General features: G+C 44.1%; 1 protein-coding gene across 1 annotated transcript in view; it reads right to left on the bottom strand.

Moving 5' to 3' along the window:
• Window positions 1–21,878, bottom strand: part of STT3B (STT3 oligosaccharyltransferase complex catalytic subunit B) — a 181,086-nt gene that overhangs the window by 86,745 nt on the left and 72,463 nt on the right. The window contains exons 2-3 of the mRNA XM_068236220.1: window positions 17,392–17,500; window positions 5,517–5,804 (exon numbers count right to left, since the gene is read on the bottom strand). Coding sequence (XP_068092321.1) covers window positions 5,517–5,804; window positions 17,392–17,500 — 397 coding nt within the window. The remainder of the gene's footprint in view (window positions 1–5,516; window positions 5,805–17,391; window positions 17,501–21,878) is intronic.

Genomic DNA, 21,878 nt, shown 5'->3' with positions numbered 1-21,878 from the left:
ATATATATACACCGTATTTCGCGCCGTATAAGACGCTCCGGAATATAAGACGCACCCAGGTTTAGAGGGCAAGAAACAGGGGAAAAAAATATAAACTAAACCTGGTGCGTCCATATTTCAGGAGCATCTTGTACATGTCCTCCCCCAAATGGTGTCCTCCTGTGTACCTCATGTGTCCTTATCTCCCCCTGTCTACCCCAAGTGTCCTCTGGTCTCCTACCCTGTGTCCTGTGGACTCCCCCCTGTGCCCTCTGGTCTCTCCCCTTTGTCCTGTGATGTTCCCCCTGTGTCCTCTGGTCTGCCCCTCTGTGTCCTCTGGTCTACACCCTCTGTGTCCTCTGGTCTACACCCTCTGTGTCCTCTGGTCTACACCCTCTGTGTCCTCTGGTCTACACCCTCTGTGTCCTCTGGTCTACACCCTCTGTGTCCTCTGGTCCCCCTGTGCCCTCTGGTCTGCCCCCTCTGCGTCCTCTGGTCTCCCCTGTGCTCTCTGGTCTGCCCCCTCTGGTCCCCCCTGTGCCCTCTGGTCTGCCCCCTCTGTGACCTCTGGTCCCCCGTGCCCTCTGGTCTGTGCCCTCTGGTCTGCACCCTCTGGTCCCTCTGTGCCCTCTGGTCTGCCCCCTCTGTGTCCTCTGGTCCCCTGTGCCCTCTGGTATGCCCCCTCTGGTCCCCCCTGTGCCCTCTGGTCTGCCCCCGTGTCCTATGGTATGCCCCCTCTGTGTCCTCTGGTCTGCCCCCTCTGTGCCTTGTCGCCCCCCCCCCCCCATGTTTCCCCCTGTGCCTGGCTCCCCGCTATGTGTTTATCCTACCACGCGCTTACATGTCTAAGCCCCCGCTTACATCGCCAGGCCCCCCCTGTGTATGCAGCGGCAGCGGGCAGTAGCTTACCTCCTCCATCTTGCCCGCGGCGATTGAAGACATCCGGCTCCTGTGGGCGGCTTCCTCTAGTGCCGGCTTGTAATGACGCGTCATCGATGACGCGTCATTAGAAGCCGGCAGTAGAGGAAGCCGCCCACAGGAGCCGGATGTCTTCAATCGCCGTGGACAAGATGGAGGAGGTAAGCTACTGCCCGCTGCCGCTGCATACACAGGGGGGGACCCGGCGATGTAAGCGGGGGCTTAGACATGTAAGCTGGGGGCGGATGGAGGATAGACACATAGCGGGGAGCCAGGCACAGGGGGAAATAGGCAGGGAATCCCCGACATAGCGGCGGTTCGTATCGGCGGGCGTTCGGAAGTCGGGGATTCCCTGCCTTTGCCGTATAAGACGCAGGGACTTTTTCACCCCATTTTTTGGGGAGAAAAAGTGCGTCTTATACGGCGAAAAGTACGGTAGATATATATAGATATATATACACACACCTTATGATACACAGTGAAGAAAAAGCAAGAGCGTGTAGTAAATGATTAGAGGCGGATGCATAAAATATTGCTTATCTGTGGAGCTGCAGGAGCATCCCTCATCAGGGTATCTATGCTCACAGTGGAACAAACAGAGTTATTGCAGCAGGGAAGGAAAACCAGGGCTCCGGATACCTTACGGAGAAACTCTGCTGTTGCCAAGAAAAATGCAATTGCTTAAAGGACAACTGAACTGAGAAGAATAAGGAAACTGCCATATGAGTTTCCTTTTAAACACCAGTTGCCTGGCAGCACGTCTGATCTATTTGGCTGCAGTAATGTCTGACCACCACCAGAAACAAGCATGTAGCTAATCTTGTCAGATCTGACAATGTGAGAGACACCTGATCATGCTTGTTCAGGGTCTATGGATAAAAGTATTAGAGGCTAAGGATCAACAGGAAAGCCAGGAAACTGGTATTGATTAAAAGGAAATAAACATGGCAGCCTCCATAGGCCTCTCACTTCAGTTGTCCTTTAAGTTTAGTTCTATACATTGCAAGCCTCAGCTGGACTCCATGTAAAAAAGTCACAGTTCTTAACACAGACTATAATACGGGATTGCCTAAGTTTGAGGTTAGTCACTGGATTAGTGCAGATGTGGGCAACAAGCTCCTCCTCTGTGCAAATAGATTGCAGAGAAGTGCGATGTCAGAGTCAGTCAATTTTGAAAAATCCTAATTAGGCCAGCCATGCCATGCACAGCTATAGGGGACTTGCATACATGACCCTTTTGCTGCATGGCATCTGTTTTTCCCCTTGCATGCAAATCAGACAGCAGCCTATTGATTTCTATAGCTGTGTTTCCATATCCAAAGTCGCATGAGGGAAAACAAACCCTTATGGTGGCCATACATGGTACAATTTTTTCATCCACTCTTACCATTTCTATGTAATATAAAGGGAACTGCCTAAATTATCCTTTCAATAAATTCACTTAATTTACCCTTATACTACATGGAAATGGTAAGATTGGATGAAAAAAATTGTACCATGTATGGCCACCATTAGATGTGACTGATTTTAGCCTGCATGAAAATTGCATGCAGCTTACAACAAAGCCAATCAAGCGGCTGTGCCCAATTCCAAGCTGTATTTAACCATTTCACACCATGCACTGAAGGGTTAAAACGGGCGCCAGTGTGAGTGCACTTCAGCAGAATGGATGTTTATTGAAATTTCTTATTTGCACTAATTAGTGTACAAATAAGAGGTTTATAAATGTCCACTTTGCAGAAAGTGGTTAATTTGCATTAAATATGCATGGAAATCTGAACTGTAATAACCTCAGCTCCACTGGCTGAAAATTGGATTACAGAGCTATTTTGTGATAAAATCCAATAACAAAACCTCTTGCAAAGCACTAATAAAGGTAGGAAATAGTTCTTAAGGGAAGTGGAATGCCATGTCCAGTAGCGAATAACACAGTAATAAAGTAGCAGTGAGTGTGGGTGCAACTCGGGCCTAGCAGCTGGGCTGTGGGAGTTCTCATTTCTTACAGATCATGGTGAGCTTCTAGTATTGCTTTTTCATCTGATGGCAACTTGGGTTATTGCTTTTAATTGGAAGAACCTCAATCTCCCACAATCTCAGTTGGAACAGAGAGTTGACATTATGAATATCTGCTGACAGGTTGGGCCGTTAACCCTTTAGCAGCTACACATAGTAAGCTATGTGTGTGCTGCAGGGCCACATTTTCCCTGCTGCTGAGGAACTGTACCTTCTCCAGCCTGGCTGGCTATGCAGAGTGGACGGCAGGGAGCGGTCAGTTACTTGTCCAGACGGCTGTATCGGTTTCTCTTCGCCTCCTCCCACAGCTCATCATTACCAAAGGGTTTCCCAGTTCCTGACCGCCTGAAATCCAAACACCTTTCCTCATACCCTCAGGAGCACCCCTGCAGCATATTTCACAACCTGCTATGCTACCCATACGGCAGTGTAGCACATCAAACTCCCTCACGGTTAGCTGTGCAATTCAGCACAAGTGCAGTACACCAAATACAGTACAAGTGAGCTGACAATGGGGAAGCCATACAAGCTGTGAAACATGCCACATCTGAGGATGCTCCCCTGTGCGGTGTAAGTCATTGGGATGTACCAACATTGTTTACAGTCTTTCAGAGAATGCATAACATAACGGCTGCACTTATCCTCTTTTTCTTTTTAAAGATCATACCAAAAAGTATTTTTTGAGCTAAGCTGGGTCCTTTCAATAACTGAGCTTATTCATTTGCCAAGTTCAGTGCAAGTTCACAGGAACTTAAAATCACTATATTGGTGCTTATAGTTCAGCCATTCATTCCTGTTATATAGAAACTTTTGAAGGCAATCCAACATTTAAGTGGCACTATGATGAAATCAGGGTATTGTAAAAAGAATGGCACAGTAAATTCATATACACCTTTCATTTACATAAAAATTAATATTTATAACTCTATAAAGAACTATTAAGAATTTATAATGAGCACATCAATAGCAATGGGTTCCCCAGCTACCAAAGGACTTTTAGGAGGCTACATTTGCCCACAGGGGAAGATCAGAGCCGCTGTTGGGATATATTTTCCTCCAAGTCCATGGAAGTAATATTGGTACAGCCCAATGACCTCCACAGCGTGCACACACGCGCACATTTGGTCTCAAATTCCTGTGATGTTGCTTTCAGTATCTGCAGAGGGTAGGATGACAGCCCCCATAACACAGAGACAACACATTCTGCTGCTCTTCTCTCAGATGGCAGTGTGCATAAGCAAAACAAGGTTCTTGAGGTATAAAGAAACAGAGTTGAGATCAGTTACAGGGAAGTTAAGCTTAGGTTTGCTTTTTAGATACTTACCTCAGTAAAGAGAAGTCTATAGAATCATTCAGAGCTTCTCTGAACCTCCTCGACCCCACCGCTGCTTGCTGGGTCCCTCCTCTTAATGGCAGCACTGCGTGGGTCAAAGTACAACCCGTTCCTGTGCAGAAGCATGGAGCTGCTGATTCCTGGAGGAAAAAGGAGCACACGAGCAGCTACGATGCTTACACTTATACCTGCACTATGCTGCTACGCATGTACATGGACGGTAGCACGGTGGGGTAAACATATTCAACAGGCCCTTATAAACCATGTTCAGAGGGTCCCAGCACTGGATAGGTAGGGTTGAGGAGGTTAGGGAAGCCATTGGACTATTCAGAGGCTTTGCTCTTCTAAGGTGTAACTTTAATTACATTTTTCACTTCAAATGCACTTAAATTCATACAATGACATACTATATATTTGTCAACTGCAAAGCTATTGCTTAATAAAGCTCCTTTGTAATCAAAAATTAAGTTTTCGTGACATGCTTTAAAAATAATCTGTGCCGAAAGAAATATGGAGTTTGTCATGGCTTTTTTATGTCTTCCTGTGGTAATTTCCTGTCAGAACTAATGGCTTCAATATTCTAAGTCTCTCATCTGGAACTAGTATGCAGATAATGCGTTCCAACTCCACTAGCTGACTGCTTGTTCCAGATCAGTGAGTCAAAGTACAAATTACACCCACAAGCAACCCAGAAACTAACATTTTCAGAAGGTTATCAGTATGGACAGCCTCATTATTTCTTGAGCTACAGATTTCCTTTAAGAACATTTACATTGGCACTTTAGTTACAAGCAACAATAAAGCTGCCATCTTCACTAATGATGCGGTACACTGGCACGCCAACCTTGTGCCTGCCAAACGGACACGACCATTTCAGAAATGAGATTCTGCTTGTGGTCATTTGCATATAGAAGAGCCTGTCTGTGAACTATATAAACCTAGAACATCACAAATCGGAGGATGAATAGCCATTAGCAGAGGAAGCCGCTTAAGGCAGCCCAGGAGAACACATGGAAACTTGAAGTAGATTTCAGCTGACAGGAACATGTTAAAAAAATGGAGAAAAATGGCTTTGCACTGAAATTCAACTGAAAACCAGCACCACTTCTATTCATTCCTTAAAATTGTGACAGGGTATGCTGAAAAGCCAGTGGTGTGTGAGGAAAATGCAGATGAATGTGCAGACAATTTATGCAGTTCATAAAGGTAGTTATTGTTTCTCTGCCAGAGCGTGGAGAAAGGCTACAGGGAAGAGGAAAATCCAATTACTTACCCACAAATAATATGTAAACTGCAGTGCAAAAATAGCAATGCCTTCATTGTCAAAAGATCCAGCTACTGATCGGGATATGTAGCCTGGCACTATAGCAATGAAACAGGCGGCTAGAAGCCCTGCTCCCTGGTTCCACAGTTCTCGAGTGAGCAGGAAGGTGGAAATTGATGTAAGGCCGCTGAAGACTGGTGCTAGAAATACACACACGTCTCTGATGTGCACTGTGATGTTCAGCATATTTAAAATCCAATGGATAAGGCCGGCTGTCACCATCAATCCTGGGTACACCTGCAAGGGGAATTGGGAAAGGTTAGAGAGAAATCTGCTTGGCGTTCCGGCTTGTTCTAATGATTGCATGCATTTTACATTCACTTTTGCATTCTCTATTTGAAAACCAAGCCGTGAAAAAAAAAAAAAAAAAAAAGAAGAAGAAAAAAAAAAAAGAAAAGGAAAAAAAAAAAAGAGAAAGCTTTCACTCCCAAAAGATTCACAATTTAAAACAGACTAAACCCGTAACTAACAGACTAACCCTAATTAAGGTGCCCATAACAGTACAATTTTTTCTTCAGATGCAAAGTAACGGAAAGGTAATTATCGATGCGGGTGGATAAGGCCCTTTTACGCTTAATCAGTTGCTCTCAGTTAAAACTGAAAGAAAACGGATTTTCAAAGTACAATTCAATTGTTAAAAAAACAAAACAAACCTCTTGAGAGATCACATTTGATGAAAAAACTGTTCACAAATCAACCTAAAGGTGTTAATTAGCAGTACAATCAGTGACAGAAGCAAAGTGGACAGAAAACCGGTTTCATGAGCCATACAGCATGAAACTTACACTCTCCTCCCTCAGATGGCTGGTCATTTAAAGGCATGACCATGTGACCTCTAAACAATGTATGTCTATGTATGTCTGTGCCTCCTACTGTGTAGGAGTGTCGTGTATTTACAGCATTGGTTACACTTTGTGCTTATTTATGCTTTTTGTTTATCAAGTGAAGCAGTTAATTTGGATGCCAGCAGCCATTTCGGTAAACTGGGCAAAGCATAGACCACAATGTTAAGTGTCATAATAGCTGCATCCACTGTTCAATTTGGGCGCCAGCGGCACCTGATAGAGAAAACGCAAATATGGGAGGAAGTGTTGAGCAGCGGAAGGCAGCACTGATATCGGCTTGGGGATAGGTTAGTGTTAGAGGTAGGTAGAGGGAGGTTTAGTGTGAAAATGTTCGGCAAGAGTAAAATATTGGTAAAGAAAAAATAATGATTATTGGAGTCACTTCCCAGTAGCAGGTCAGTACTTTTAGCAACATTCTACTAGCACCTTCCGCCGGCACCCAAATTACCGCTGCGCACTTTTTACATGTACGCCTATTCAAGTCCCCATGAGAAAATATCCCTCATAGGATTTCTTTATGTAGACTACAGGGGTTCTGCATGCCTGGAGGTCTCCAATGCCTTTGGCAGAAGACAAAGCAGCTAGTTCCTCTCTGATGCATTCACCATCACTAAGAGTATGAGGATATGTCTGGGAGCGATCAGGAATAATTTTTGAACACTGATTGAATGACTTTGTTCCTACAGATGGAGTCATTCCACTTCATAGGAAAAATAGTTTTTTTCTTCTTTTGTTGTGTTAATGTTAATTTTATGTTTTAAGTACTAATAAAAAATATATATATTTGACGGGGTTGCACTTGGCATTTTCATGTGTGTAACAAGAATTTAAGGAAACATTAAATAAACATTACATTGATTATTGCAACTCATCTTCAAACAACTTTTTTGCCCCAGCTTATACAGTAATTTGTATTGCACTTAATGGAACATTTCACTTAGTGGTAAGCTCAAACTTGGCATCTTTTAAACCATGGTAACAGTTATCTGTTCCGAGCAATTCGCAACTAAACTGTCCAGAAACACCCAACTTTCTGTAAAAGTAATTAGGTGCACAGTACAGGAACCAATGCTACTCATTTTCAACACCTGAACTATTCCTACTGACCAGCAGCAAAGTTTGGCACCTCTATCTGCTTGCTTCTGTGAAATGTCTGTTTTTATAGCCTTTTGAAAAAATAGCAATCATGCAGAAGTAATGCTTGCTTTCAGTTTTGCTCTATATATTTCAAGGATTAATTGCAAGGAGTTATTCTCAACAAGAGTGTCATTTCTTTTTAAAACCGCTTTTTTTTGTCCATGAAAGGATATTTGTCTTGGCTTCAGTTTAGGGGGCACTAATATCTTAGTTTGTGCTCTAAAGCGGTTACTCTACAACTAATTTGCAGGCATTAGTTGGAATGCTGACTAAAGTCTGAACACTTGAGAAAGGTTTCTGCTGATAACATCTGACATACATTATATATATATATATATATATATATATCTATATATATCTATATATATATATCTATATATATATATCTATATATATCTATATATATATATATCTATATATATATATATCTATATATATATATATCTATATATCTATATATATCTATATATATATATATATATATATATATATATATATATATATATATATATATATATATATATATATATATATATATATATATATATCTATCTATCTATCTATCTATCTATCTATCTATCTATCTATCTATCTATCTATCTATCTATCTATCTATCTATCTATCTATCTATCTATCTATCTATCTATCTATCTATCTATCTATCTATCTATCTATCTATCTATCTATCTATCTATCTATCTATCTATCTATCTATCTATCTATCTATCTATCTATCTATCTATATATATATATATATATATATATATATATATATATCTATATATATATCTATATATATATCTATATATATCTATATATATATATATATATATATATATATATATATATATATATATATATATATATATATATATATATATATATATATCTATATATCTATATATCTATATATCTATATCTATATCTGTATCTATCTATATCTATATCTATATATCTATATATCTATCTCTCTATAGATTATAAATAAATAAATATAAATTTTTTTTTTTTAAATTCCCATTCCAGCGATGCTTCAGAGTTTGCTGCACATGACGATATGTTGCTGCAGACCCGTCACAATGTCCATGCAGACCCCTATCCTAACTAAAAGCGTCCATAATAGCCAAGTGTGGTGTCTGGGCTAGACCAAAGTGGGCAGTTTTTTTTTTGTTCGTTTTTTTACAGATTCTGTGGATGGCTGGAGGTGGCTGCATCATTTACCTGACAAAGATAAACTACTGGAATAGGACAGGGCAGTGGAGGCCGTGCGATGCCCTGGGAAAAATATTTTTGGGAAACTTTTCTGTAGGTGTTATTTGATATGTAGCGCTTAATCAAAGTCTCTTTTGACCACATACACCCCTTTCATGGCAACAGGTTTCTTTAAAGGAACCTAAACTGATAATTAATACTAAATACCAGTTGCCTGACCCTACTGCTGATCCTGTGTCTCTAATACTTCTAGCCACAGCCCCTCAACAAGCATGCAGATCAGGTGCTCTGACTGAAGTCAGACTGGATTAGCTGCATGCTTGTTTCAGGTGTGTGATTCAGCCACTACTGCAGCCAAAGAGATAAGCAGGACTGACAAGCAACTGGTATTGTTTAAAAGGGAAACATCCATATCCCTCTCAGGTAAGGTTCCCTTTAAAGGACCACCATCGTGAAAAAAGTAGGCAGTTAAAATCTGACAGAACCGACAGGTTCTGGGACAGTTCATCTCCTCTTGGAGGATTCTCAGGGTTTTCTTTGTTTTCAACAGAATTTCCTGAACAGCAGTTGCAAAGTCTAAGGGCCCGTTTCCACTAGGAGCGGTGCGATGCGGCTACATAGCCTCATCGCACCGCGGGTGTGGTGAAACACATGTACGCCAGTGGAAGAGTTTACACTGCGCGCATTTTGTGTGGTGCGGTGCAGAGCGATCAGAAAATCTGCAGCATGCTGCAGATTTTCGCACGGCTGCATCCGCCCGCAGCCGCTTCCCATCTCCTCAATTCACTTCCGCATCAGGAGATGCGGAAGTGATGCGGCCAGCGGCGGAAGTGATGCGGCTAGGTAGCCGCATTTGCATCACTTACTAGTGGAAACGGGCCCTAACTGACAAAATAGTGTGCAAGTGAGTAGGGAGGCTGGCTGGTATCTTATTTAATGTATTTTGGCAGTTAAACTGCTGTTCGGGAAATGCTGTTGAAAAAGAAAACCCAGAGAATCCCCCGAGGAGATTGATTGCCCCAAAACCTGTCGGGTTCTGTCAGATTTTAACTTTTCGCGATAGTGGTCCTTTAAAGGGGAACTGAAGAGTGAGGTATATGGAGGCTGTCATGTTTATTTCCTTTTAAAAAGGAGACTCTGAAGTGAGAATAAATCTCGCTTCAGAGCTCATAGTTAGCAGGGGCACGTGTGCCCCTGCTAAACCGCCGCAATGGCGCCACTAAACGTGGGTCCCTTGACCCCCAAACCCCCCACTGCGACACTTGGTCGCAGACTTGGTCGCTCCTGGAGGCAGGGCTAACGGCTGCAGCCCTGCCTCCAGTCGCGTCTGTCAGCGGCGCATCGCCGCCTCTCCCCCGCCCCTCTCAGTGAAGGAAGACTGAGAGGGGCGGGAGTGAGGCGGAGATACGCGCTGACAGACACGCGTGGGGCAGGGCTGCGGCGGTTAGCCCTGCCCCAACCAGGAAGCGCTCCCCTGCATTACGGAGGGGATTTGGGGGTGAAGGGACCCCCGGTAAGCCGCGGGATAGCGGCGGTTTAGCAGGGGCACACGTGCCCCTGCTATCTATGAGGTCTGAAGCGAGATTTATTCTCGCTTCAGACTCTCTTTAAGCAATACCAGTTGCCTGGCAGCCCTGCTGATCCTCTGCCTCTAATACTATTAACCATAGCCCCTGAACAAGCATTCAGCAGATCAGGTGTTTCAGACTTTAAAGTCAGATCTGATAAGACTAGCTGCATGCTTGTTTCTGGTTTTTATTCAGATACTACTGCAGAGAAATAGACCAGCAGGGCTGCCAGGCAACTGGTATTGATTAAAAGGAAATAAACATGACAGCCTCCATGTAGCTCTCTCTTCAGTTCCCCTTTAAGACAGTTTCAGCAGGATAAGGTTTAGAAATATACAGCAGCATTCCAGCTTCCCATCTGACAGTTTATCTCTGAGATTTCAGCCCAATTCCAGATCCCCCAGTAAGAATCTGCTACTGTCTTGATTCCAGACAGAAAAGTATCAGCCACCAGGCAACCTAGGCAGGTGCCTGGAGCCTACTGGGTGTCAAGAGGCCCACCAGCCACCTTCTCTGACCTCTCTCTCTCTCCACTTCAGATTACCAAAAAGACCACAAGGGGCCCTCAAATGTACTACCTTGTATAGGGCCTCATTACATCTTAATCCATTTTTTGGTTGCAGATCCGACAGGAAACCTCCAGAAGTCTTGCAGTACCCATTGACCTGACAAGTCGCAGCTGTTTTGGTAACACAAGGGGGCCTACACATTATTACACAGCAGGGTTTAATGTTTTGGCTGATCGATGTTACTCTCCCCACAAGGTCACCCTGCATATAATAAATCCTGAGCCCTGCCACGTATCATAAGTGGCATACATTCTACCCTCTGGGAAAAGCTGTACTAGTGTGCAGAAAGCTTTATATAATAAAACCGATGCAAATTTCAAAACCAATCATCAAAGTATCATTATGAGAAGGGATAAAAGTACAAATGAGTATGTAAAATTTAAACAGATCATTGCCAATTAAATGAGTTCTGGAGGTTGCACACTGTACTGCATCTATAATTTAGAGCCTCAAAAAATAGAGATGACTTTATAATCATGTAATGGTCTTTTTTAATTTCTGCGAAAGTGCCTAGGTTGAAAAGTTAAATGCTCTGCATTCAGGAAGAAATTGCTGTTTGTTTTAAACAGAGCAATTAAGTGAAATCATTAATGATTTGGAGTGCGACATAAATTTTCTATATCCGTGGGTTGAATTAGTTTACCAAAAACAGCTCAGGCCTTTTCCAGAGAAGGCTGAAGACTGATTGACTTCCACTCAGCTGATCCTGTACCCCCACCAGGCACTTAGTAGCGCTCAGCAGTGGCAGTAGACTGGCAGCGCCCGCCCAATAGAGTTGCATCTGAGCATGGCAGTTGTCATCCTCAGGCGTGATAAGTCACTTTTTTGCCGCCAGGAAAAAACACAGTGCATAAAACGATGACACGTGGTGTTACAAACACTGCCATTGACTGCATGAAATTGCAGACGGAAGGCGCTCGTAGTCGGCAGCCAGAACTGCTGGACAAATGCAGTTCAGATGCCCGTGGAAGAGACCTTTTGTTAGGTGGACTGCTGCCTTAACCACTTGAGGACCCAGCCTTTACCCCCCCTTAAGGACCAGCACTGATTACAGAGATCTGTTCTGTGTGGGCTCTACAGCCCCCAGCACAGATCAAACATTAGGCAGAGCGACCAGATCGCCCCCTTTTTTCCCCACTAGGGGGATGATGTGCTGGGGGGGGTCTGATCGCTCCTGCCTGCGTGTGGCTTGCGGGGGGGGGGGCACCTCAAAGCCCTCTCCACCGCAGGATTCCCCCTCTCCTCCCTCCCTTCCCCGGAGATCGGAGGCTGCACAAGAACGGATCTGTCCTGTGCAGCCTCTAACAGGCTCTTGTCTGTCATGTTGTCATGTGACAGCGATCCCCGGCAGCTGATTGGCCGGGGGTCGCTGATCTGGTACAACGCTGCTACTGTTAGCAGCGTTGTACAAATGTAAACAAAGCGGATTATTTCCGCTTGTGTTTACATTTAGCCTGTGAGCCGCGATCGGCTGCCCGCAGGCTATTCACAGAGCCCCCCGCCGTGAATTGACAGGAAGCAGCCGCTCGTTTCCTGATTAATTAGCCTGCAGCCGGCTGTTATAATTTAAGTAGGCCTCAGTTATTTGGACTGAGTTAGTCAAAAAGGCTTGAGGAGCAGACCTGCCCTTTAAGGGATTTTCTCTTAATGAGAAAATCTGCAGTTCTGTCAGCAGACCTAGAACATACCAAGAAGCTGTTCTGTGGACAAGGCCGCAGGTCTCGCTGACCTCAGCTTGTACGCCACTGGAACAATAAACATCAGCCATATTCAGATCTGCGTCGCTGGTCCTGCAGCTACCACTAAGAGACTCTGTAACAAAATGTTCCGGCTTATTTCTTCTATCCTATAAGTTCCTATACCTTCTGTCTTACTGCAGCCTTTCCTAGTTGCACAGTGGCTCTATTGTCTCTGCTATCTATCTATCTATCTATCTATCTATCTATCTATCTATCTATCTATCTATCTATCTATCTATCTATCTATCTATCTTAGAGTACCTGCCTCAACCTTCAAGCAAGAAGAAGAAGTAGCTGCCCCCAGGGGTGGTCCTAGACTTGCCACCAAGCTGGAGGGGGTAGCAGGCAGGAAGGGGGTATTGGGCACAGCGGCGGGGAGGGGGGTCTGACTCCCTCCTCCCTAACCTGGGTCCCCCATCTGTGCTCCCCCTCTAGCTTAAGTTCAGCAGTAAGTAAGAGGCAGTGGGCGACGATGAGTACTCTTCCGCGCTCCAGCGTGCGTTTCACTGTCATGACTTCCTGCAATGCCGTCCACTTACAATACAGTGGGCGGCATTGCAGGAAGTGACGACAGTGGAACGCACGCTGGAACACGGAAGAGGCAAGTCATCCCCGCCCGCTGCCTCTTACTAATAGCGGCAGCTGCTGCTGAGCTTAAGCTGGAGGGGGAGCGCACATGGGGTACCCAGGTGAGGGAGGGGGGTCCTGCTGAGCTTAAGCTGGAGGGGGAGCGCACATGGGGAGCGCACATTTTGTGCACGGCGCTCCCTCAACCCTCCACGTGATGTAATGCACCGCCGCTCGGTCATCCCGCCACTACCCTCCTCATAGCAACAGAGCCCGTCCTCAGCTACAAAGCTAACTGTGTGTCTATGCCGCCCGAGGGGATTGGGTCCTGATCCCCGGCAGGCTACATCCATCAAAGGTGTATCCGCACCTTAGAAAGCTAAAAGGAGTTTAATATTTGTATAATCTGAGCTAAATAACAGTCCTTTAAAGTGTTGCAAGGTCCTTTCTTGAATTATTGACCATTTTATCTACTCTCTGGACTCAGAAGTGTTTCTCTGAAATGCAAGAGTTTTACAACTTTCCATTAAAGTGTAATTTACACACCTAAATTCTTAGCCCTTACAGTTAGGGCCAGATTTACCATAAGGCACTGTAGGCACGTGCCTACAGGTGCCTAATGATGAAAAGGCGGCTCATTCTCCTCCCCAAGCGCCTCCCTCCTTCCCTATGCAGGGTCCTGATGAGAGGTTACTCATCCTGCTCTCAGCATTCCACTGACAAGATCACCCTTTAGTTGGGGGCACCTCTAGCTCCATAATACGAAGGTTCCTCTAGTTATCTAGTATTTGGGGGCACTTCTAGCAATTTCATACTGAGGGTACCTCTGGCTACCTAAGACTAAGTGGCACCTGTAGCTACCTATGACAGGCAAGGGAAGTAAGGGAGAAGGGACAGCTGGGACAGCCAGCACACTTGCAGTGAAGATTGGCAGGGGTTTAAAGGCTCATGGAGGGTGAAATCTAAGGTGCCAGAACATCTGTGTCTGTAGGCTACTGTGAGGTAAAACCGGGCCTGCTTACAGTAGAAAAAAAAAAAAAAAGGATCCCAGCATTATTCCAACTAGGACTGGGGCTAGATCATACATGTTTATCTGATCATGTCAGTTAAGGAGCCCTAAAATAACTTATTATGCAACGTTTTCTTCAGTGAAAACCAGAGAATCTCCACCGATTGCTGCATAAGCATACTGCCAGCTGAAGTTTATCTGCAGACTGGCACTAACAGGCCTTGTGTCAGCAGAAACTGCTCAGCACTCACTATGGGAACAACTGTAGTTGTTAGGCCAAAGGATGGTGCTTGCTGGTCTACCATCTGGTTGGCTTTAGGGCACTGTCACACGTACAGAGATTAATAGTGGGTATCTCTCTCTTGCAGATCTCTAGAATAGCTGCTACTGATCTTGTCTGATGAAGTTCGGTTAAATATGAGAAACCAATGGCAACTTAAAACCTTACAAACCCGTTTTACAGAAGTAAAAATCACTGACTGGCACTCTGACACTGCTAAAATACTACTATAGGTCTACAGTACGGTTTTACACAGCAGCTCCAGTGGAGAGCTTTAGTAGCAACTGTTTATTCCTTGGACTAAAGTTAACCTCTATATATATTTTCCTCCAACACTCGGATATGTGACAGGTTTGCTTTAAACTCTTATCTGTAGGTACCAACACCTGAAAGCACTATAGCACATTGAGATACTGTCTAATCAAGTCTAGATGGTACATTTGAAGGTGATGGAGACTCATTCCTTCTCCAAAGTCAGATAAACAATTTGCAGAACAAGCTTGTTTAAATGATAAAATCTAAAAGGGTAATTGCTCACAAAGAAGCAGATTTATACTTTCAAGTGGATGTTATTTGTTTACAGATCTCAGCTAAAAAGACAGAATCATTAAAACACTTGCATGTAAGAAAGCAAGTGTAAGGAGTCAGCAGGCCGCCGCCGGCCCTGCTGCTGACTCACATGTTGCTGCCGTCCCTCCTGCTGACTCACGAGCAGGGCAGGGCTAGGTAACAGTAGCCACGTGTCTCCCTGCGTGTCAGCTGATCAGCTGACACTGAGTTCTGATTGGTCAGTCCATGTATTCGTATCTGGTGAGCGCCCTCAGTCTTCGCCCGTGATAGCCTATGCTGGGCTTGTAGCTGAGATTGCGCTCACACCAAGTGCCTTGTCTTGCTGTAGATTCTGTCTCTTGACCAAGGCTTCTTGAAGATTCTGATTACCTGTTGCCGAACCGGATTGTACCTGACTACGTTTCTTCTGATCATCGGTTATTGACCCGGCTTGTACCTGACCTTGCATCTTACTGGACACGCTGCAGGGCCGCACAACTCAGCACACAAGTGATTTCCTCTCCCCCCCCCCCTTTTCTGCCCACCAACAGAGCTTTTTGTTGGTGGTCTCTGATCCCTGCCGCCCTGTTTATTTTTTTTTTTTTGTTTTTTTTTTACTAATAAATGTGACATTTTTATTTTCTACCCAGCCCATCACTGCGATCGGCTGTCATAGGCATTAGCCTATGACAGCCGATTGCTGCTAAGCCTCCCAGGGGGACAGCTGTGTCGCATGGCTTTCCCCAGTACAGCGCTGCCGTAGATCGCAGCGCTGTACAGTGTAAACAGACGGCAGTTTCGCCATCTAACAGTCGGTCGCCGCTGGGAGACCGATATTAAAGTGGAGATGCGTGCGCATTAGCGCGTGAGATGTCCTGCAAAACCATGTCCCAGGACTTCAAGCCTATTGACGTTGAGCGGTCCTGGGGCAGCCACCGCGTTCACGCCAATCGGCGTGGAGCAGACGGCAAGCAGTTAAACTATCTGATAACCTCCTCTCTCGTTCTCCTCTCATTGTGAACTTTATACATAGAAGTTGTTCGCACTTGTCACGCTGCAACGGATCCGTGGCAGTAAGACTGTGCTTCTGTGTGGTCCACGATAATCCCAGGCAGGCAGATGCGTCTGCCCCGGGCTATGCAAATTGCTGCAACTCGGTCCCTGTACACAGGGAAGAAGCATGAAGATCCCCATTGGGCTGCAAAAGACCAATGGGAATCCTCGGCAACAGTGAGAATTCTCAATGGTTCATGGTGAACCAATGAGAATTCTCCTGATGCTAGGGAGAATTGGCCTATTGCAGCTCATGGAGAGCCCCATGCTCCTGCTGGCCTCCATGCAGATTGCAGAAGGGGACAGAGTGGCAGCAATCAGCAGTGGAACAGGTGAGCAACGATCGCTTTGGATGGACTTGCATCTGTTCTAGTGAGAACACAGCCAAATCCTGGAAATTTTAGTTAGCTTTCATTGATCTAACTAGTTTCATTGTCACATCTGATTGTCCTACTGATACTCTGCATATAGAGCTTATTTGTAACCCTATTGCCCAGAATGGTCACCAAAGACCATACAAGATGACCATTCTTTAAAGGTACCCTGAGCACTATTTTAAAATGAAATATTGACTTACCTAGAGCTTCCTCCAGCCCACTGTAGGCCGCAAGGTCTCCTGGCGTCATCCTGGCTCCTCTCCCAGCTGGCGGCTCCGTTATCAGACGACTTCGGCCCGATCTCAGGCCTGCTTACTAAAGCATCATCACGCCGGGCGGCTTGAGAATTCTGCGCATGTGCGGTTCAATATAAGAGAACTGTGCATGCGCAGGACTCAGGCCGGCTGGTGTGAAGAATAGTAGCCGGCCGGCAGGCCTGATGACTGACTATAGTCAATATTTCATTTTTAACACGTGCTTATGGTCCCTTTAGTTTGTCTAAGGGCTGTAAATAATAGCAGTACTGGGAACTTGTTGTCAATGGTACACAGCCTGTCTTTGCCAGTCAGAGATGTTTGATGTAGCAGAAAGAAAATGCATTTTCAGCAATAAATTATTAAGGATAACAGGATTCACCTTGGAGTTCAGTGATCTTAGTAAGTGTACTGGTGCCAGGCTATGCTCACAGGAGGCAGTTCACAAGTGACTCCTTAGAGAGCAATACCAACCGATTTTAAATAAGCTACGTAAACAGCTTTCTTTATAGGTGTGATCGCGGCTCATGCCTCAGAAGGATCACTGCAGGATGACAGTATCTTTTATGCTATATCAATCTTATTAAACACTCTTAAAACAAACAAACCTCCCCCCCCCCAAAAAAAAAAAAAAAAAAAATAAAAATAAAAAAAAGTCACTTACCGTCCCGCCTACTATTCTTCCCAGTGGATACCATGCTCGCTCGTCAAACCAATTTAAAAACTCATAAAACCCGTGAGATGCTAGATGATGTGTTGATCTGTAGTTGAACCTACACAAAAACAGAGAAAAGCTACAATTGTAATTCTGTAATGAAACCTATGATATTATATAATTATGTATGGCATTTACTATACAACACTGTATGAGAAACAGCAATACAATCCTTAATGTGCTTCATTGCAGCAAAGAAACTATCACTAATGGAGAAAGAAATATAAAGCGAAAGGTATATGGAGGCCATATTTTTGAAAGCTGCCATATTTATTTCCTTTTAAACAATACCAGTAGCCTAGCAGCCATGCTGATCTCTTTGGCAGCAATACGGCCCGAGTCACACACCTGAAACAAGCATGCAGCTAATCCAGTCAGAAACATCTGATCTGCATGCTTGTTCAGCGTCTTTGGCTAAAAGTATTTGGGCAGAGGATCAGCAGAACAGCCAGGCAATTTGCATTGTTTAAAAGGAAATAAATATGCTAGCCACCTTCTGTCCCTTAAAGAGAATCTGTACTCTAATATTCTTACACTAAAAAGCATACCATTCTATTCCTTATTTTCTCCTGTGCCCCTCTGTGCTGTTTCTGCCACTCTCTGCTGCAATCCTGGCTTGTAATTAACAGTTTTAGGCAGTGTTTACAAACAAACTAACCAGCTTCTAATAGGCTCAGCTAAGCATAGTGTGTGAGTATGCAGGGGGCCTGCAGAGGGTGTGTATCGCTTCTACCAATCACAAGCAGCCCTGCACATTCCACACAATCAAAGCCTTAGCCCGACAAACAGGACAGAGGAAAGATACATTGATTTATTACAGAGACAGTGTAATTAGGAAGAGCTGCAGTAAGCCCCAGCACATTAGAACAGGCATAGGAACTCATAGGATAGAAGAACTAAGGCTGAAAAAATTGTTACAGAGTCTCTTTAAGTGCAGCCAATACCCCCTCCAGGCGTCCAAGTGCTGGAATTATCCACTCCTCCTCCTGCAGCCCAGTATTTCCCCCCTGCCCCTTTCCTTGTTAATTCTTGTGGCCAGGACATTCAGATCTGTGTTGTCTCTACATTTCCTTTCCTCAAAGTATCACTTACCACTGGGTAAATTGCTGCAAATTGAAATGTTACTATTAGTACACACATTACTCAGTGTGCTTAGTGTTGCCTGTGACTCGTGTATAAGTCGGCCCCTATACATTTATGAAATGAAGAAGACCTAAATTTCTAGACTTATACTCTAGTATATACAGTAAATGCCTTCGGCCTCCAGTATTGTCATAAGACACAGGCAATGGAGAGAAGAGATAGGGCGGAGTGCCCTGGCGGTGATGGAGATAAGAAACACGCCCTTAGACAGGTGAGAGCAAGCTCTGCAGTCAACACTTTGCACGTCGGTCGTTCGAAAATTGAACAACCTACTGCCGACCCCCCGTTCAAGTGTCTCCTGTCCGGTGCAGTTGAACACTGATTGATTTCAGCCAAAGATCAATCAGGCCTGGTTTGCAGCATCGATTTCTAGCAGGTTGGATCAGAATGTACTAATCTGTCAGATATTAATGGGAGTAAAAAAAAAAATATGATATATTAGAGACAATACATTGATGAAGATTGCATGGTGCATGACCAGCATCACATGATCTTCTAGTCCACATCACTATTTGATTAGCCAACAGGAGATACAAGCCAGGATTCAGAAGTGGGTTTGGTTAAATGCACATAGATCTATACAGTATTGCAAATGTCACTAACAGCTAGAAAAAGGTCACCTGGCTTACAGCATGCATCGACTGCTATAAATTTCCTGCCTTTTCTCATGCTAAGCAATTGTATGCCATGTGCTACACTTAAGATGTAAAGTGCAGCAGAACTGGCCATCAGCAGAAAATATTTAAGATCTTTATATGTAAAGGGATTTCATCAGCAAATTCTCACAAGCAGAAAAGGAAAGCAGTAATGTGAAATTATAGCCAATCAGTGTAAAAGCAAGGGAGGGTTGGGAAATGTGTCATCATGTAGGTCCTTACTGCGAACATTTTGTTTCTTAACATATCACAGGAATTTAAACTCTGCTTTCGTCTAGAGAAAAAACTGACAGCAATAAAAGCATTATTTTGTATTCTGCTTCAGAAGCTTGCATCTCCAATGTCATTCCTCACTTTCTACAACATCATTAAAGAGGAGCTGTTAGGTATAGGGTCTCAGAGAAAATAAACACATATCAGTAGCTAAAGATTGGCTGTACTTACATTACATATGCATTTCACTGTCCACGTTTGGATTTCACAGAATTTGTATATAGTATATGCAGAGAATGATGCTCCTGACAGCTCATGGCAGGTTCCATGTTTGTGAAGCCAAATGTGTCGTCATGTCCTGCCTGCTTCTGATCACAGAACAGCTCATACTGAATAACACTAGTTTGCAGTGAATATTAATGAGCCATGTGGCTAGGAACAATAGCTGACTCCTGCAGTGTACGCTGCCCCGAGATTTATCTGTGCTGTGGCTGGACTGAGTTTTAGAAGCTGCTGAAACTTGATCCCGTCTTCTCCTTAGCAGCCGAGGGGAGGGTCCCAGAATGCTTTGCAGTATGTTATGCGGCTTGCTTAGGTCTAAGCATTGCTGATAAGCATACATCAAAGGTAAGAGCGATCTTTATCTTCAGTAATGTCTTTTTGGCTTCCTTCTAAACTGTTTAACACAGGAGACTAGAGGTTTAAATTAGCTTCTGCAGCCTGACAGTTCTTTAATAGAATCTGTTCAAAGCAGATACGGTGCAATAAGGCCTGGTGCCCACTACGAAAGCTTTGCAGAAAACAATCGCAAAGCGCCCAAGATGTGCTGAATAGTAGAAGTGGCGTGATTTCACAGCGATTCCCTGATCAATTGCGATTTGGCTCCTGCAGCCACTGATGCGATCGATCTGGGATCACTCCCAAAATTCTGTGGAGCAATTGCAATGCTGCTGGTGGGATCACCCCATAGAAATTCACTGGTGTACTGCTTTGCAGATCGCCAGCAAAAGTGAGCACTTCATAACTGCTCCCAGTGGGTCCCACGCCTAACAGCCATTTTTGTTTTCAAACCCTTGCCACCAGAGCAACACAAGTTACCACGTTATGAGAAAGTGACACCTGCTATGCAGATCGCTCCAGTGGAGTTTAGAAGCAGGGAATAAGGACGATCAATGATCTAGAAACTCTGGGTTGATTCAGGCAGGGCTGTCGAGTCGGAGTAATTTTTTGGGTACCTGGAGTCTGAGGTTTCATGCACTGAGGAGCTGGATGATTTTTCTGCCTACTCCATAGGTCTGGCAAGGGCTGTGGAGTCGAAGAATAGGAGTAATTTTGAGTACTTGGAGTCAGAGGGTTCATAAACTGAAAAGTAGGAGCTGAAGTCGGATAATTTTTGTACCAACTCCACAGCCCTGGGATTATGCAGGATTATATACATTTACGCATTTTAAGACTAAAGGAATGGAATGCGTCCAATAAGGCCAAGGTGGGATTTGTTTGGTCCATTTTCAAGCTGCATATATTTGTACTAAAATGATGTAGAATTCTGAAAAAACACTATTTGCATTTCCTTGACTATGAAGGTGGAGTACGTGAATTCACAGAGTTTCAAACAGACAAAATTTAAAGCACTATGTACAATCTGGATTCAAATGGACTCAAAGTGATCCAATCAAAGTTTTTAGCACCCAAGGCATCTCAATAGCACATAAAAATGTATGCAAAGAAATGTGGCTCATTATTAAAAAAACTTCAATTTTACCTCTTTTTTTACATTTAAAAATGTAGCATAGGCTTTTTACGCTACTTCCAGGGCCTGCTCAACCACAGAACACTACATAGGTCACTGTGCTTTAAATAGTTTACAGAACTCACAGATGCTACCTTCACACCTTCCCCTGAATAAATAATAGGCAGCTAAAAGGGGAGGGAGGAACAAGGAAGCTCCAATAAAAAATATAAAACCTTGCAATTAGAAACCGGGAAAAACAACTGGTGCTTGGTTCCCTTCAAAGTTTAATACACATTTCCTCCAAGTCACACAATGTAGGTTTAGAGTTAAGCAGAGCTGCACTGTCTTCTGGGAGGAACGGACCGGCCAAACTGCTGCTCCCCACACCTTACAATCAGATTGTGGGAGGGGGGTGTAACTTCTTCCACAGGGGCTTATAGAGGTTTAAAGAGACACTGACCAAAAATGTAACTTTATCCCAATCAGTAGCGGATACCCCATTTTACATGAGAAATCTATTCCTTTTCACAGACAGACAATCAGGGGGCGCTGTATGACTGATATTGTGGTGAAACCCCTCCCACAAGAAAAGTTCGAACTTTTGGCAGTTTCCTGTCTGTGAACCTTGTTGTATTGTGGGAAATAGCTGTTTACAACTGCCAAAAACCATGCAGCAGCTACATCACCTGCCA

Source organism: Hyperolius riggenbachi, chromosome 5 (genome assembly GCF_040937935.1).
Source record: "Hyperolius riggenbachi isolate aHypRig1 chromosome 5, aHypRig1.pri, whole genome shotgun sequence".
NCBI lineage: Eukaryota > Metazoa > Chordata > Amphibia > Anura > Hyperoliidae > Hyperolius > Hyperolius riggenbachi.
Note: the sequence above shows the minus strand (reverse complement) of the source record. Positions and strands in the feature narration are given on the sequence as shown.